The sequence below is a fragment of the Scardinius erythrophthalmus genome (assembly GCF_964197995.2).
Source record: "Scardinius erythrophthalmus genome assembly, chromosome: 20".
NCBI classification, from domain to species: Eukaryota; Metazoa; Chordata; class Actinopteri; order Cypriniformes; family Leuciscidae; genus Scardinius; species Scardinius erythrophthalmus.
The window spans coordinates 11113466-11129831 of NC_138240.1; the positions used below are offsets into that span (position 1 = coordinate 11113466).

At 38.5% G+C, this 16366-nt stretch overlaps 1 protein-coding gene across 1 annotated transcript in view; it reads left to right on the top strand.

Annotated features, from left to right (window-relative positions):
* Positions 1 to 16366, top strand: part of notch2 (notch receptor 2) — a 65882-nt gene that overhangs the window by 6354 nt on the left and 43162 nt on the right. Inside the window, exon 2 of the mRNA XM_081348153.1 lies at positions 14614 to 14695. Coding sequence (XP_081204279.1) covers positions 14614 to 14695 — 82 coding nt within the window. The remainder of the gene's footprint in view (positions 1 to 14613; positions 14696 to 16366) is intronic.

The window sequence follows — 16366 nt, forward strand, 5'->3', positions numbered from 1 at the left end:
GTGTTCATTCCTGAAAGCCTGTCTCAAAATCCTTTGAGAACTTCCTCTCCGGCAGTTTGATGAAGCATATGGGGAGCTTGTCAGACCAGTCAGGGCCGAGCCTCTCTCTGTGCAAGCCTCACCCTTAACTTGTTTCTCACACTCTCATACATTCTCTTGTTTTGTCTTCATCATGTTTGCCCATGAGACTTTGTGACCACACTCTTAGAAAATAAATGTTGTCACAATACCATAATTTCAGTAGGCAGTAGCCTTACCAGTTCAATTCCACAACTCTTGAGACTAATTTCAATATCACAGCAAAAACCTGTTTGCTATCGAACACACTAATTGATGTAAAAAGGTAATTTTATTATTAGTATTATTATTTTATTAGTATAACAAATTAAATTAAAAAAGATGGCTCATAGCCATCAAGTGTTTTTCAATCAAGTAACCATAGGTTCAATTTTTTCCAAGTAATTATTCAGGTAGACATTGAACTTAAAAGTAGTCAAATGTAAAGTAAACCTACTTAAAAGTGATAGTTCAACCAAAAAGATTTTCATTCTTCTGAGTAACATCAAAGAAAATATTGAAAAAATGTCAGATGCATGAAACTTTCTTCAAAATACCCTCTCTATGTTTTACAGAAAGAAGTAGGCTATGTCACATGGATTTGAAATGACATGAGGTTAAGAAAATTATGTCAGTATTTTCATATTTTGATTAAATATTCCTTTAAACTACTGTATTATATTGGAAAATGTACAACACTATAAATGGGATATTCACACATGCATTTATTATTAATCTATAGAAAAGCCTAACAGTGTAATTCCTTTCTAACTCTCATTGTTCAATATTCATTCAAAATATAAAAATTAGGGATGTGCACGAGTACTCGGGTACTCTCTGGCGTAACAGCGACGGTTAATCATGAAAACGATAATCACCGTGATTAAAAAATTATAAAATTCTTTGTGCTTTAGTTGCCCGTGTTTCAGAACTGATAGAAAGAGCGCATTCACAACAGAAGTTACACATTCAGACAAGCACGGTCATTTTCATCTGCCCATTCTCGTCCTTTTGTGCAAATGTTAGTTGTAATAGTACTTTTATGTTGTACATATCTGATTAATCTAATACAGGATGTATTTGGTTGACCAGTGTTCATACACTCTTCAGCGTCAGCTCAAATAGCAATGCCCCACCTTGACTGTGATTGGGTTATTGGAGACTGTAATATTCCTTTTAGGAGATAAAAGAACAACTCCGTTGTTACGAGAAGAGCTCATCAACAGTGGGAGCAACACTTTCTGGCTATGCTTTTATGCAATCCATTTTCCTTCAGCTTCATATGCAATTATACGGGCGGTGTTGAATTTCATTTTTAGCTCCTTTCATTCTTTCACTGGATAAGTAAAAATATAAGTATCACTTATGTGATATAGTGCATATATTTAGCCAAATTCCCCTTTCTATAGTTATTTTTCTTGCTGACTAACGAGTTTATGAGGTAAATTTGACATTACGTGACATGATTGTTCTTAAGCTGTTTTATACAAGCTCTTTCCACATTTAAGAGTGCCAAAATGATATTTATTGCTTGTATTTCATGATAAAATTTACAGAATTTGAAAGCTGAAAGTTTGTTAATGGTTTACTAAAATTTACAAATCTTACTGCAACTATGTAGTGTTAATTTCGTTAATGAAATCTATGACGAAATATATTTGTTGACGACCTTTTTCTTCCATGACTAAGACGAGATGATAACGAGACGACACCAACGTCATTAATGTAGTTAACAAATAAATGCATTACTAAAACCTTTCTTTGTTTTTGTATTACAGACTGTTTTTAACAAGCCACTACAAGCTTTCATGTTTGCGGTTGCCAGGTTTCAAGAATTGAAATCCCCCAATCAGAGCTTTTCTGTTAAAAAACACGTTTTTTACACTGCTAAAGAAGCGCGGATAATCTGAAACGCTGGAGTTCAGCGATCTCCATTTGAGATATTCTGCTTAAATGAAATTGTCATTCATCCAGCCAGTCTGATTTCCTTCCTGAGCCGCTTGCGCTGGTTTCTGTGACTAAAACTGCAATCAAACCCTCTGTAATAATTCCAAACGTGACTACTACTGAATGGGAAAGTTCACCGTTTGAATTTTTGAGAGAATGGGTTGGGCTAATTTATGACAAATAGCCTATGAACAAAATCAGGAAACTAGATTAGGTCAAATAAACCATGCATATGAGTTCTATGAGACTATATGAGACATTCTCTAGATTTGTACTTGTAGCCTGTATGAAAGTGCAATAATTCTGATGAAATGCAAATAAAATTTCTCAAAGGACAATTGTAGTGATTATGATTTTAAGCAAAATAATTATTAGCCTAATATCAATTTAACCATTATGCAGCATGACGAAAATATGACTACATTTTCATTGACTAAAACTAGACTAAAATGCCAGGCTTTTAGTCGACTAAAACTTGACTGAATAAAAACAGGGCGAGGTTAAATATGATCAAAATTAAAAAGTACATTTGACACAGCACTAAGACTGAGACTAAATGTAAAAATAGCTGGCAAAATTAACACTAAGACTATGGATGACTGCACTACAGATAATGTGAATTTCAGGCAGTAACAGAAAACAGCAAAGATTAAAAGATATTTTTGTTTGACATGCGTTTCTGATGCCGAAAGCTGGATCCTGGCTGTCCTTGTGTGTATTTTGGCGCTTGCTCGAACTCAGTGAGGTTTTTTTTCCACTGCAACTTTTACTGTGTGTCGTCTCATTTTATTACGTCAACACAATAAAATATGTGAAGGGCTACTCATCACAGAACATGCACGTAATTTATCACTCGCACGTTAATATTTTTGGTTCCAAATGCGAAATGCGACCGTTTTAGTCGCAGTCTAGAGCCCTGACTTATATCAGAAAGAATCTTTACTCTCTTTCTGGAGCTTACTTTAATTTCTGTTTTAGTACTTTTGTTGTTTTGGCTTGACTGTACATATTCACTCCATATGAAGACTTTGAATGGAATAAGATTTGATAGCTGCAGCAGAGTGGCTTTTTAGTTTTTGTAATCTTCAAAGAACCATATAGGAAACTCAAGAACCCTATAGACAAAAAGAGGATTTTTTGACTGAACTTAAGGTGCTGCAGTGAACATTTATTTTTAAAAAAGAAGAAGTGTTTTTCACAATCTAGTGTCTTTTGGTTCCCCAGCCTCCTTCGCTCTCATTCTGTTCTCCATTATTGCCTCTTGCCATCTTGAGCACACTTGACTCCTGCTCTTGCCTTCTATTCTTCCTTCTCATATCTCCAGCACTCCAGTTCCCCTCCCCTTGGCTCTTAAATCTCTGTGAAAGCACAATTTCACACTCAGCTTAGCCACTTCTCCCAAATATTTCCCACCACAGTTGCTGCCAAAAGGGGGTGCAACCAAACGCCTTCTCCAGTTGCAGGCTTTGACCTCACAGGACATTAAATGCCTGGCACGACACTGCCTCTGAATACAGTGCCTATAGAAAGTATTCATCTTGCTTGGACTTTTCCATGTTTTCTTGTTATATGGCATTGAATCACAGTGTTGTTAATTTGGCACAGTGACCTCTCTGATGAAACAGAGTCACAGTACTTCAAAATAAGAATTCACCATCTTTAATATTACATTAAATCATCACAGGTGCAGTCAATTGGTTCTGGTTTTGACATATGTGTGTAGTCACAGAGGTGGTACATAATATACATCTTTATATGGATGGTTCAGCTTCTGATTAGTCAGTATTAAGGCAGAACACACTCAAGATAAAAGTGCACATCAAGCAACTCTCTTTTCAAGTAATAAAAAAAAAAAAAAAGGAAGGGGATGGATACAGGAGAATCAGCAGTCACAGCTTTATTGAAGAGTAGCAAAGAGAAAGCCGCTGTTCACATGTCATATGACATCTCAGCTGCAGTTCGCCAGAAGTCATGTGGGAGACTTTAAAGTTGACTGGATAAATGTTCTGGGTTCTGATGGGACCAAAATTGAGCCAAACAGTGTGCGTGAACAGAAACATGCCTTTGAACTGCAGCGGTAGCAGCATTGTGGCGTGGCGATGCATTTCCACAGAAGGTCCTGAACACAGTAAGAAACCTAGAGGGAAACCTGGTGAAGGTGGTAAGACACTTTTGTCTTGGGAGAAATTTATTTTATGAGATTGAGTCCAAATAGAATATAAGGGTCCTTTCACACTAGCACACTTTTGGTGCACACCCGTGTTTGATTGATGTTTGATTGGTTCATTTGGATGATGTGAACACAGTTTTCTGAACTCGGATGCACACCCATGAACCATGCCCTAGTCTGCCTAAAAAAAGTGTTCTGGGGTATGGTTCATGTGAACTCTGGTATGGTTTAGTGTTGTCACGATACTAGAATTTCTAACTTGGATACGATACCTTAAAAAATATCGATATTCGATACCATTTTCGATACCACTGAGAAAAAAACTGCCACAATATTAAGGGGCTATTTTTTTTTAATTTAAAGCTGAATATAACAAGTCTAGAACATGATAATGAGGTATATTTTACAAAAATGTCCTGAGTTCTATCTGTTAATATTTTTTCATTGGACCAGAGCTAACATGAGCCGTTGTATTTTTATTACCTACTGTTATCAAAGATTAAAATATACTGTAACAAATGCATTGTTTATCGGTCATAAATGCTGGTTAATACATTAACGTTATTTGATGAACAGATTTAAACACAAACGTGCGTGCATCACACGCAAAAACAATGCTCACTGGATCGGCATGACCTAAGTCAAGTCACCTTTATATAGTGCTTGACAAGATTGTGTCAAAGCACTTAGGGCTGCACGATATGAGGAAAAGCTGCGATGTGCGATAACATTGTTTAATATTGCGATGACGATAAGACTTGCGATAAATATTCAAATGTGAATGTTAGCTATACTGTTCCCATGTCTTAGTGCTTTAATAGGTTATTTGCGTGATAGGTCCGTCAAACGTTTATTACCTGCCTGGTTCAGATTACGCGATTTAGCACGAGTGAGTGAGCGAGGGACGGCACGCGATGACTGGTCGGAAAGCAAAATGTAGTCTGACATGTTTCTTGTCCATGACACGACAAGATTTTAGGAGTCAAAATCGTGTAATCTGACACCGTGACTATCGTAACAGACACAAAAATCTTGTAATCCGAACCAGCCGTTATTAATCCTGTCAGGCTGTCTGTTGCGATGTGTTCATCGCGCGAGTTCATATCGCGATGACGATGGAAATTCGATGTATTGTTCAGCCCTACACTTAACAGTATCAAATTAGAGGATAGAGTGTCAGTAATGTATAATAATAAGATTAAACATTCAATTTTAAGTTAAGGGCATTTCATTATTGAATTCAGAGATGTCATTGTCTAGCTCAGTTTAGTTTAATTATATCTGTGTAATCAAATTGATGATAATCGCTAATGAAGGCAAATTGCAGAATTAAATCATATTTTTTTGAATAAAGTTAATTTACATTTGACCAGTTAAAATATTTACTTCTAAGATTCCTCAGTCAGATTATATATTAACTTTAAGAATTACAGTGAAAAAACGAGACAACACACTCATAACAACAATACTAGGCCATCTTGGTTAATGTTTCAGAAAAGTTAAAATGAGAAGTTACAGGGGAGTTACAGTTTTCCGGTGACCCATTGATGCTGAGTAGCATACAGTTACATGCTGCTAAATGGTCCCCCTGGAGCTTGTTCGTTAAGTCTGTTTTCAGAATTTAAAAAAATGAGTGATGGGATATTGATAGCCAAACAATCTTTTGGGTGCCCGTAGCCCGCTTGCAGTGTGAAGCGCGTGTCCGCGCTATTCTCCGACATGCCCGCTCGCGGTGTGTTTTTAACTCGTGTCCGCGCTATTCTCCGAAATGCCTGCTCGCGGTGTGTAGCGTGTGTCCGCGCTATTCTCCGACATGCCCGCTCACGGTGTGTTTTTAACTCGTGTCCGCGCTATTCTCCGAAATGCCTGCTCGCGGTGTGTAGCGTGTGTCCGCGCTATTCTCCGACATGCCCGCTCGCGGTGTGTTTTTAACTCGTGTCCGCGCTATTCTCCGAAATGCCTGCTCGCGGTGTGTAGCGTGTGTCCGCGCTATTCTCCGACATGCCCGCTCACGGTGTGTTTTTAACGCGTGTCCGCGTTATTCTCCGACATGCCCGCTCGCGGTGTTCTTTATCAACCAAAGCCGGTCGCGAAAGCCGCGCACTCGCCATCTTTCCATACACTTCGCTTTTGCTTTTTAACCAGAGCGAATGAGACGAGTGCGGTCACGTGTGGTGTTTGTCAATGCGCCTTTGGAGAGAAGTGAAAGTGACAGCTCGGCTAGTATGGGAGTATCGATACTTCGGGACATTAGTATTGGTACCGTTCAGATATTTCAGTATCGATATTTATCGAAATATCGATATTTTTGACAACACTGGTATGGTTTGCTGCTGATATGTTCACAGCTGTACTAAATTGTGGAATTGAAAAGCTATTGGTGACATATGATTCGATAAAACTGTTTGTGTGTGTTCTCTTTCACTTTCCTGATAATACTGTGTCTACACCGGATGCTAGCTGCGTGACGTGATGCGGAGAATAGAAAGAGAATAGAACCCATTATAATGAGCGATGTTGTCAACACTAAATGCGGTGTGACATGATAAATCTCAGACAGTAAACTGCTGCCTCGTTCTATTTCTGACATACTTCAAACACTTGCGCTACTTTTACTTCTGACGCAAAGAACAAATGGATTTGCAGTGGTCGCGGTGTAGACAGCATCAAGCTGTTGCGGTGCAGTGCGACGCGACATGACAACTGTCTCGACTGGAGTAGACATGGTGTAAGCATGACTGACGCACTGGAAGCAAAGAGAATGAATGTTATTTCAGCTTAATTTCAGCACAAATGGACTCCCGCGTTCTTTAGAACATTTACAGTACAATCGCGGCAGATAGATACAAGTGCCGTTATGTGCTGACACTTTAGAAACAAAACCAAAGGTTATAAAAAGGTGATGCAAAAGTGTCTAAAGTGATGTAAGCAGCTGTATCCATTTTGGTGCTTTCTTCTTCATAGCTGTTAACAACATGGGTAATTGGTAGTAGCTTGATGACGCAACTGTACCTCGGTTCGGGACAAAATGTGAACAGAGACCAGCGGGGGGAGGGGGAGCAATCGAACGCTGGTTCGGGACACGCAATCAAACCAATAGTGAAAGCACTATTTGGACCCCGCTGACTTTCATTGTATGAACGAAAACAATTACATTCTTCAAAATATCTTTTATTTTTGCAAAAGAATGAATAAGGGGGAAATTGCAGTGGTCAGATATTAATTACCAATACCAGGTCAATACCAGAATACTTATGCAAATTATTATTTTGTGTTTAACAACTTCACTTTGACAAGCATATTTTTCTGTGAAGTGACACAAAAGCCTAATTAAATCCTTTGCGGTTCATTGCAGCATGAAAACTTCCAAGGGGGTGAATGCTTTTTATAGGCACTATGTGTATTTGCTATTGAACATTTGCAGAGTGAATAACATCATGACTTTGAGGATGTGTTTGCTGTGCATGTTAAAAGCTGATTATATGGCCAAATAATATGCTTAATTAGTATATCAGTTAACACTATAGATCTCAACATTGACTTATTTGGTGGTTTTAGGTGTTGTTTTTATCTGCACCATGTAAGTTGTTTGGCTAAATAAAGATGTGAGTTGATGAGAAGACCACATCCACCACTTTTTCAACCTCCTTTTGCTAACTTTAAAATGTTTCATTTCATTATGTAATGTTGTGTGTTTAGGTCAGCTGGTCTGTTGTATATGGTATGACATCTGTGATACCTCTATGAAGGTAAAAGAGTAGCAAGAGTAGAAAAACCAATAAAAGGGCTCCTTTGAACACCCCCACTCCCGCCCCCCTTTCTCTCTCGCCGCCTCTGAGTTTCAAGTGCACAAGTTAGTAATTTGCACCTAATATATTGTGAAAAGAGTAGAAAAAGTCAAGGCGCAAAATTTGAAATTGCAGTGACAGATTTGAGAAGTTGCAAGTGCCTATTTGAGGTTGTACTGCGAATGTGAACGTAAGAATAAATGCAAATATATATTACAAGTTTGTGTCTGGTCATTGTATTTCTGCGAATGGCATTTTACACATTTGTGACTACTTGTCTGCAGCTTCAAATTCAGAATACAGGTTTGTGACTATTGTCTGCGAGTGCAAATTTCAACATTCAACTTCAGATTTTTATTTTACGGGTTTTCACATTGGAGCTGTGAGTGTACAGGTATGAATATTTATTGTACAAGTTCTCAAATTCACATCTACGTGCTCTCGAGTTTTGCTACTCTTTTACCTTCATACACCTCTTCCCTTTGAGATTTATGAACAATAAAACCAGGTTTAAGTCTTGACTTCATCACACAGTTTTCTTGATCATTTTCCACGGCACTCAAGACTTGTCAGTTTAGTCTCAAATTCTGTTTTTGAGTGTTAGATTTCCAGGTGTTATTAACTAAATGTAGCCGGGCTCAAAGTTAAAGAGCTTTGGGGCATTTATATAAAAGCCCCGTCTTTAGCTGTTGGCTTTATGCCCAGGCCTCGCTTGCTTTCTCTGCACTTTTGCACACAGGGATATTTTGAGGCCCGGTCAAAGTACAGGAAGTCGGTATTAGCGCTCAATGCACTTCCCGTCTTGAGCTGTAGTACTATGTTACTTAGTGTCAGTGCTGCTTTGAAATCATATGACCTGCCACCTAGTGTCTCAAAGGGAAGTGTGGGCTTGGTCTCACTTCTATTTGCAGAAATGCACTTGAGGTGCTGGTAAACTGGCTTCATATGTATAAATCAAGAAGTTTAAAGGTTTTAAGATTTAGTCTAAACATAGTCTTTGTTATAAACTGGATATGTTTATACATTTGAAATGAGTTTGTTGGATGGAATTTGTATGGTTATGTTACAAAAACATATTCATATGTCATGTTCTTCGCTGTGACGTCCAGATCTGTGACGTGTGTCCAGATGCTTCCTGTATTTTAGGAGGAAATGAGTTGAAAGTCTTTGATCAGTTAGGAATTTCCATATTGAATGAACTTGCACATCGTCACCTTAAAAAAAATTTCTTCACCCTTTTTTCTCTGCCACTTTGTCTCTCACCTCTTTCCCCCAACAACTCCACTGTCTGTAGTGTTTGTATCAGAGGGAGCGGTGTGGTTACAATCTACAGCAGCTTTTTTCCTTTGCTTTGTGTCGTCAGAAGAATTTTGCCACTGTCTTTGTAACATCCTGACTACATAAATCAGAATTTAAAAAAACATTTTTTTTTACATAGAACTAGTTTGCAATACAGTCACCTGATTGTATGAATTAGGGATGCGGTGTAAAATTTGTGATCATTTTGGTATCAGATATAATTAGCACTATTTTTATATTTTTATTAGAGGTGGGCATAGATACATTTTTTTAATCTAGATTAATCTAGATTAAAATGGCTCATTTGAATTCTGCCGAAGGCATTCAGAATATGTGTGCTGCCCAAATAATGACTTTAAAAGTAAGTCTTTGAGAACGGGTTTCTCAAGCCAGGTGGCGCATTAGACCAGGGGCTCATCTCCTGTTTCCAAAATGCATCACAAACTGCTTGAGAAAGCTGTTCTACTCATAGACTGTAAAAGGTTACTACTGTACTCTTACCGTCCGCAGGCAACATTAGGTAGGCCTATGTTATTATCAACTACTATAGGCCAGTGTTTCCCACAGAATTAGATTCTATTTGCGGTGGTGTGGTGTTTGGGGACCGGGGGGGGGGGGTGATTAAGTTAAATATATATATATATATAATGTTTATATATACATCATATATATAAACTTTATATATATATATCATATATTTTTATTGACAAGTACACATTCCCATTGCCAACACTTAGTGTCAGATAACTTAAAGACTTTGCCATTGCTACACTTTCTATGCTATGTCTCCACAGACTTTTTGTTGCAAATTTTGCTCACACACAAACCTGGAACTGGACACACACACACACACACACACACACACACACACACACACACACACACACACACACACACACACACACACACACACACACACACAACACAAACTCACAAACTCACAAACTTACTGACACACTCAAACACACACGTTCAAAAAGACTCACACACACACAGATTCAAACACAGACACACACTCACACACACTCAGACCCAAACACATACTCAGACACACACAGGCTCACAAACACACACCAAACTGGACCTGGAGGTGGACACACACAGACTCTGACACACACACACACACACACACCTGGAGATTGAGGTGGACAAAAACCAACACACACCAACCTGAACCTGGAGATAATAATAATATAATGTCTAGTCTGGTGGCTGTGATATGAACCTACCAACGTCCGTTGCAATGATTTTTGGAATGACTGATCGCGAGAGGAACAAATTACGTTTTAGTTGCATAACATCGGTTAATGGAAACGCCGTCATTTCGCAATAGTTGTAACGGATATTTAGAAAAAAAAATCGCAAAAGTTTTGCGCGAATCTGTAATGAAACGCGACAGCGCTTAACATCTAGACAACTTCTCAGAGTTATGTGGAGCAACAGTGTTCATTATACTAACCATTCAACTCCGGATTGATTCTGGAATCTTCGCTGGGGGAATAAGCATTAAGCACCGGCAACAATCCGCCCTCTACATGCTCATGTTTTGATTCAGATCGTGCGGTAAGAGAAGGAGGGGCTAGTCGTGCCTCCATTGTCAGTTTGTGAGAGAGAGGGGGAGCAAGCAGCGCGAATAAAATACAATTTTACCCATATTAAATAGTTAAAAAATCTGAATCAATCCGTGGCGGTCAGCGTTGATATGTGGCGGGCCGCCACAAATTAATGAATGTATGGGAAACCCTGTAGGCTATCAATTAGGGATGGGCGATATGGCCTAAAATCCGTATTGTGATATACATTGCAGCCTCTTGCGATAACAATATTATAATAAAACCATTTCAGAACAGGTTACACAGACCCTGCTAAACAACAGCTAAATGGTTTTTTTTTTTTTTTTTTAAAGGGTGCATGTAGTTTTGAGAACATATAATGCGCAAAACTGTAAGTATACCACATAATTTTGCAGATAAATAAAATTTAAGTACACTAGCTGCAGAGACTTAAGTAGGTCTAATTTTTATTATGGCTTGGAGCTTATGAAACCCCAAATTTAAAATTAGAATATTGTCTAACTGATGTCTTTTCAGTTAAAAAGAAACACAACAACGATTCTTTAAATCGGGCGCAGACAGAGATTATGTTCTACACCACTCAGATATATTGGGAATAATATGCGCGCGCTGGTATTAGGCTTGGCGCGATAGTCGGTGTTACCGGTGTTACACGGTGTTCAGTCGCAACACCGGTTTCATCACTTGCCCACCGCAAATTTTTTTTTTAAAGCAATTACGCAGTATCCATATTTTCTGTCACCAGTTGACTAGCGTTGTATGATCATGCTCAACCATTCAAGCGTGACAGAACAAGAGACCGCGCTGTAAGTCCTGCCTATTACACACGCACACATACCACACACACGAAAAAGACGCGCGTCAGTACTCAGTATCGAGTTCTCTTTTCGGCCTTGAACAAGGATTGGTATACCGGTAGCCTAATAATCATGAATGCACTCTCTTGTGTGCGTGAATGAATCTTTTAACACATTTCCGGCAAACTTTTCACGCAAAAGAAAAACTCTTCATAAAGCACAGTGAAATTCATGTGGCGTATCCTGTTGGAACGAGGTTGTTCGTTAAATTCACACGAGCTCTAAACGAATGCGAGACTGCTGCGATTAGTCAAAATTTATTAATGAAACAAAATCAGAGGGAATAGTTTCTTTAATGTATTTTTTTACCGGTTGGCCGTTCACACGGCTTTCATAGTTTACAGTTAGGGTAGTGCGGAGACCAGGGCCGGGTTTCCCGATAACGATGTATCTCAGATCTTAAGAGCGTTCTCTATGTGCAAGGTTACGCTCGTCACACGCCGCAATTCCACGTGCGTTTCCCAAAAATGCACTTAATGCGCGAGAACGCGTTCCTGCTACTTAAGAGTCGCTGTCCATTCGCGAAGTGCTAAAATGTAACCTTACATGGTGTATTCTTATCCTTTTTAATAAACGTTTTATGTTTAATATAAGCGTTTGCGTTTTTCAAGAATAATAACGAACCCACCATTCAAACACTGGTTGAATACAAAATCGCGCCCTATACCCTCAAATAGAGCGTTATTGTTCTCAACATGATCTCAAGCAGTGAAAAATAGAGGACACTGACAACGCGCTGAAAGACAGGACCAAGCAGGTAATATTTAATATGAAACAAAGTCTCAACTTTCAAATTTGGTCAGTCAAACAAACATAAAATAGGCCTACCGTTTTTTGGCTCTTTAATGTGTTGTGACAGATTGCCTCAGTTAAAGCCAAGTTCAAATCCACCGAAGTTAATCAGTAGCCTAACTCTTCTGACTGCTTTGTCGCACTAAAATGGTGGAATTTGATTGGTGTCAAATTCACCATGAATTCGCATGACATTCGCATGTCAATCAAACTCAATACGAATGATGAATTGACGCCATGTAAAAAAAAAAATTACATCACTCTAACACCCCCCACCCCCACGATGAAACCGGTAATACCGGTGTTGTCACAAGTCGATTAACCGGTGGGAGAATATTATCACCGTCACATCTCTAGCTGGTATTCAGTGATATGTTTCGTTTTGAATTTGAGGTGGTAGAACGGATTAGTCGTGTGTTAACTTACCGAACTGTTACACCACACAGTCTACGTCGGACGGCTTAAATCCGAACCAAGTCCAAATAATGGATGCTGCACCGATCTTTTACACCAGCTTTCACTTTCAGCCGTGTTTACTTAAAGCCGAACTCGGCAACTCTAGCGAACTCTAGTCACTTCTTCGCTGATTTTCCCTTTTGTTGTCGCATGTTTTCCCCACGAGCTCCCCCTACAGCTGTGGTGGGGCGTATATTTCACAACACGGTCGTAAAAAACTCACTTGCGGCGGCCTCCTCCCCCTCTCTACCGCTGCTCATGTGCGTTTGTTTTGATCGGAGCAAGCCAACTGTATCGCGTGGAGCTATGTCTACCGAGGTGGGTAATCTGGTAATACATCATACATGTACATGCGTGTGTGTTTATGTCGAATTGCCGTAAAGCAATTTGTGTTTCGCGCTCGTTCTCGCTTTCGCTTCTCACGAGACTTCCAATTTCTATCTTGCCGGGACGGTAGTGAACAAGTTGCAAGGTTGGTTTTCCGCCTGGGAACGCTGGGGGGAGCGGGGAAAGTCACCAATATCACCAGAACAGGTTGTTTAACCATCCAAATGATTTCTAGACAGTTTTATTAAGTTAAAAAAGCTACCAAGTTCTCCTTTAAGATGACGACAAATATGATGCGTTGCAGCCGGGTGTACCTCGCGGCCGCGGGTAGATTGCGTCATCATAGCTTGTGTAGCTCTAGCCAGCTCCCAACCCAACTTGGAGAATAGATTAACGGCGATATTTTTTTTATCGCAGCGCGTTAACGCCGATAACGGCCCACCACTAATTTTTATATATTTTTATATTTGTTTCATATCAGTCTGATTGGGTCAGTGTTCAAAGCTTATAATACCAAATCATTTAAAGTTTATAGAATGAACACCTTTTATGCTTTTATGCAAATTAAAACTACTTAATGTAGTCCTGTCAATCTCAACACAAGGACATCAGTTCTATAACATCTCCTCAACTCCAGCTTTATTTATGTTTACCCCTGTCCCCTACCAATCTGTTTACCTTTACCACTTTCAATGATTAGATGGACAATTCAACGAATAAAAATGTACAACTGTTCAGAAGTTTGGGTCTCTAATGCTCACTAATACTGAATTTGTTTGATTAAAATTACAGTACAAATTAAGTAGCCTACATTAAATAGGCGTAGTTTTAAACTTTACATAAAGGCATAAAAAGTGTTCAGTCTATAAACGTTAAATTATTTGGTAATTAGAGAAATATTCTTACGTTTTAAAATAAATGTTTTCTATTTTAATATTTGTTTAAAATGTATTCCTGTGATGGCAAAGCTGAATTTTCAGCAGCCATTACTCCTGTCACATGATCCTTCAGAAATCATTCTGATAGGCTGATTCGGTGCTCAAGAAATATTTCTATACTGTCAATGTTGAAATCAGTTTATATATCTTAGTGGAAACTGTGATAGATTTTTCTTCAAGGATACTTTGATGAGTAGAATGTACTAAAGAAAAGTATTTATTTGACAAAAAATGAAATAAAAAGTTTTTACTGTCACTTTTGATCAATTTATTGCTGAATAAAAGTATTGATTTCTTTTAAAAAATCGTACTAACCCCAAACTTTTTAACGGTAGTGTATAGTAAAATTAAACATTTGTACATAATTTAACATTAAACATTAATTTGAGTGTTCTTGTTTCTTGCCAGCTCTGCAGTGTGTGGACCCCGTGAAGCCCTGTGTGAACAATGCTACCTGTGTCACCTTCCACAATGGAACAGGCTACTGCAGGTAAGACAGGAAGACTCTCAGATTTAAACTCCACTGTCTTGAGGCTCAACGAGAACTGGAAAAATCCAGTGGCGAGACTGTTTTGCACAAAGCTGTGTTGCCTAACTTCATTTCTCCACAGCAGTAATGAAATTAGATCACCCTAAGTATTTAATATTGCCAAATCTGTCGAGAGTTGGAGCCCTCCCACAGTATTGAGAAGTGTGGGTCTTAATGATTGCTTTTTATGTGTGCGTGTGTGTTTTTGCGGTGCATTTAAAACCATCTCTTGAGTGTAGGAAAAACTATGCAAAGTGGATTTTAAAAAGACGAGTAACAGTTGGAGTGGAAAAACGGTAAAATGCATCTAATTGTTGTGGTTGCAGAGTTTAAAATACACACACACAAGTTTCCTTCACTGTTAAATGCTGGTTCCTTTACTGCTGTTGTTTGTTGAACGCTGCTTGTGGCAGCTTGTAATTGTGCTTTTTATGCCGTATGATTGAGGGTTACATTTATTGCTTTGCCCAAAATAAACACTTGCTAACAAACCTATCATGTTACATTTCTATGGGCTGTGAAACACAGAGGGACTGTTTTCCCATCATTGAATGAATCCTCTTCTTACAATATACAGCCACGGAAACAAATTCTGCATGTCTTACTTACCTTGACAATATTTTGCACTTTTGGGTTTGGGTTACAGTAAATACGTTCCTACTGCCGCATCTCCAGACTTAACAACTTGAAAATAACAATGAAATTGAAACCACATCTGATGGTAAAGCTCAGCCTTGCGGTAAATCAGGACAGGAATGCACAGAAAGCTTACCTCAGCACCACGCCAAGGACAAAATCTTCAAAATGATTTGAGACATAAGCCGAATTTTTGCTAGGAATTCCTTGGCTTCTAGGGAATGAAGTGATATTTCCCAGTGTCTGTAATTTGCGACCAAAAGTTACACCTTGTGACTTGGACAAGAAATATTGCCAGGAAAGTGGATGAGTCAGGCCTTCAGCACAAGTTCAGATAAACATGATAAAACCACAGACTTATCACACACATTGTTCATACAAATAATCCTTCACATCTTCCTTACACAGACTTCAGTTTATCTGCTTTAGTTGTTTTTAAAGACACTGTTAACACTGCTTGGTGTGTGTGGAGAGAATCCTTGTTATAGCTACCAAATATTCATGGAGGTTTCTGCGGAAACACGTCAACAAAACAGAATGTGAACAATGTGTCACTTAATGTTGCATTTACCTCAGGAAAGGTATCCAATGTTTGCAGTTCATTTAACTATAAAAAACAGAGGAGCTTATTTACTGGTAATTATTTAGGCCTATGTATGTTTGAATGAATTTGTCAGGGAGACAAGTGCTAATGAAAACTAGGCCTACCTTATGTGCCAAACATTTCAGTTTTTTATTTAAGTGTAATTATTATGTATGAATATAAATAGCAGTTGAATATAATAGTTCAGCTCTGTTGTTAATTTTAACCTCTTTTATTATAGTAATTTAGGGCCTACCAAATGATAGGGTTCCTGTATAGTTTATAGCATTAGTTGGGAGAGATTTGTTTTAGTAGGGCTGGGTATTGACACAAATTTCACGAATCGATTTGATTTTGATTCACAAGCTTGCGATTCGGTTCCGATTCTATTAGATTCAATTAGATTAATATTA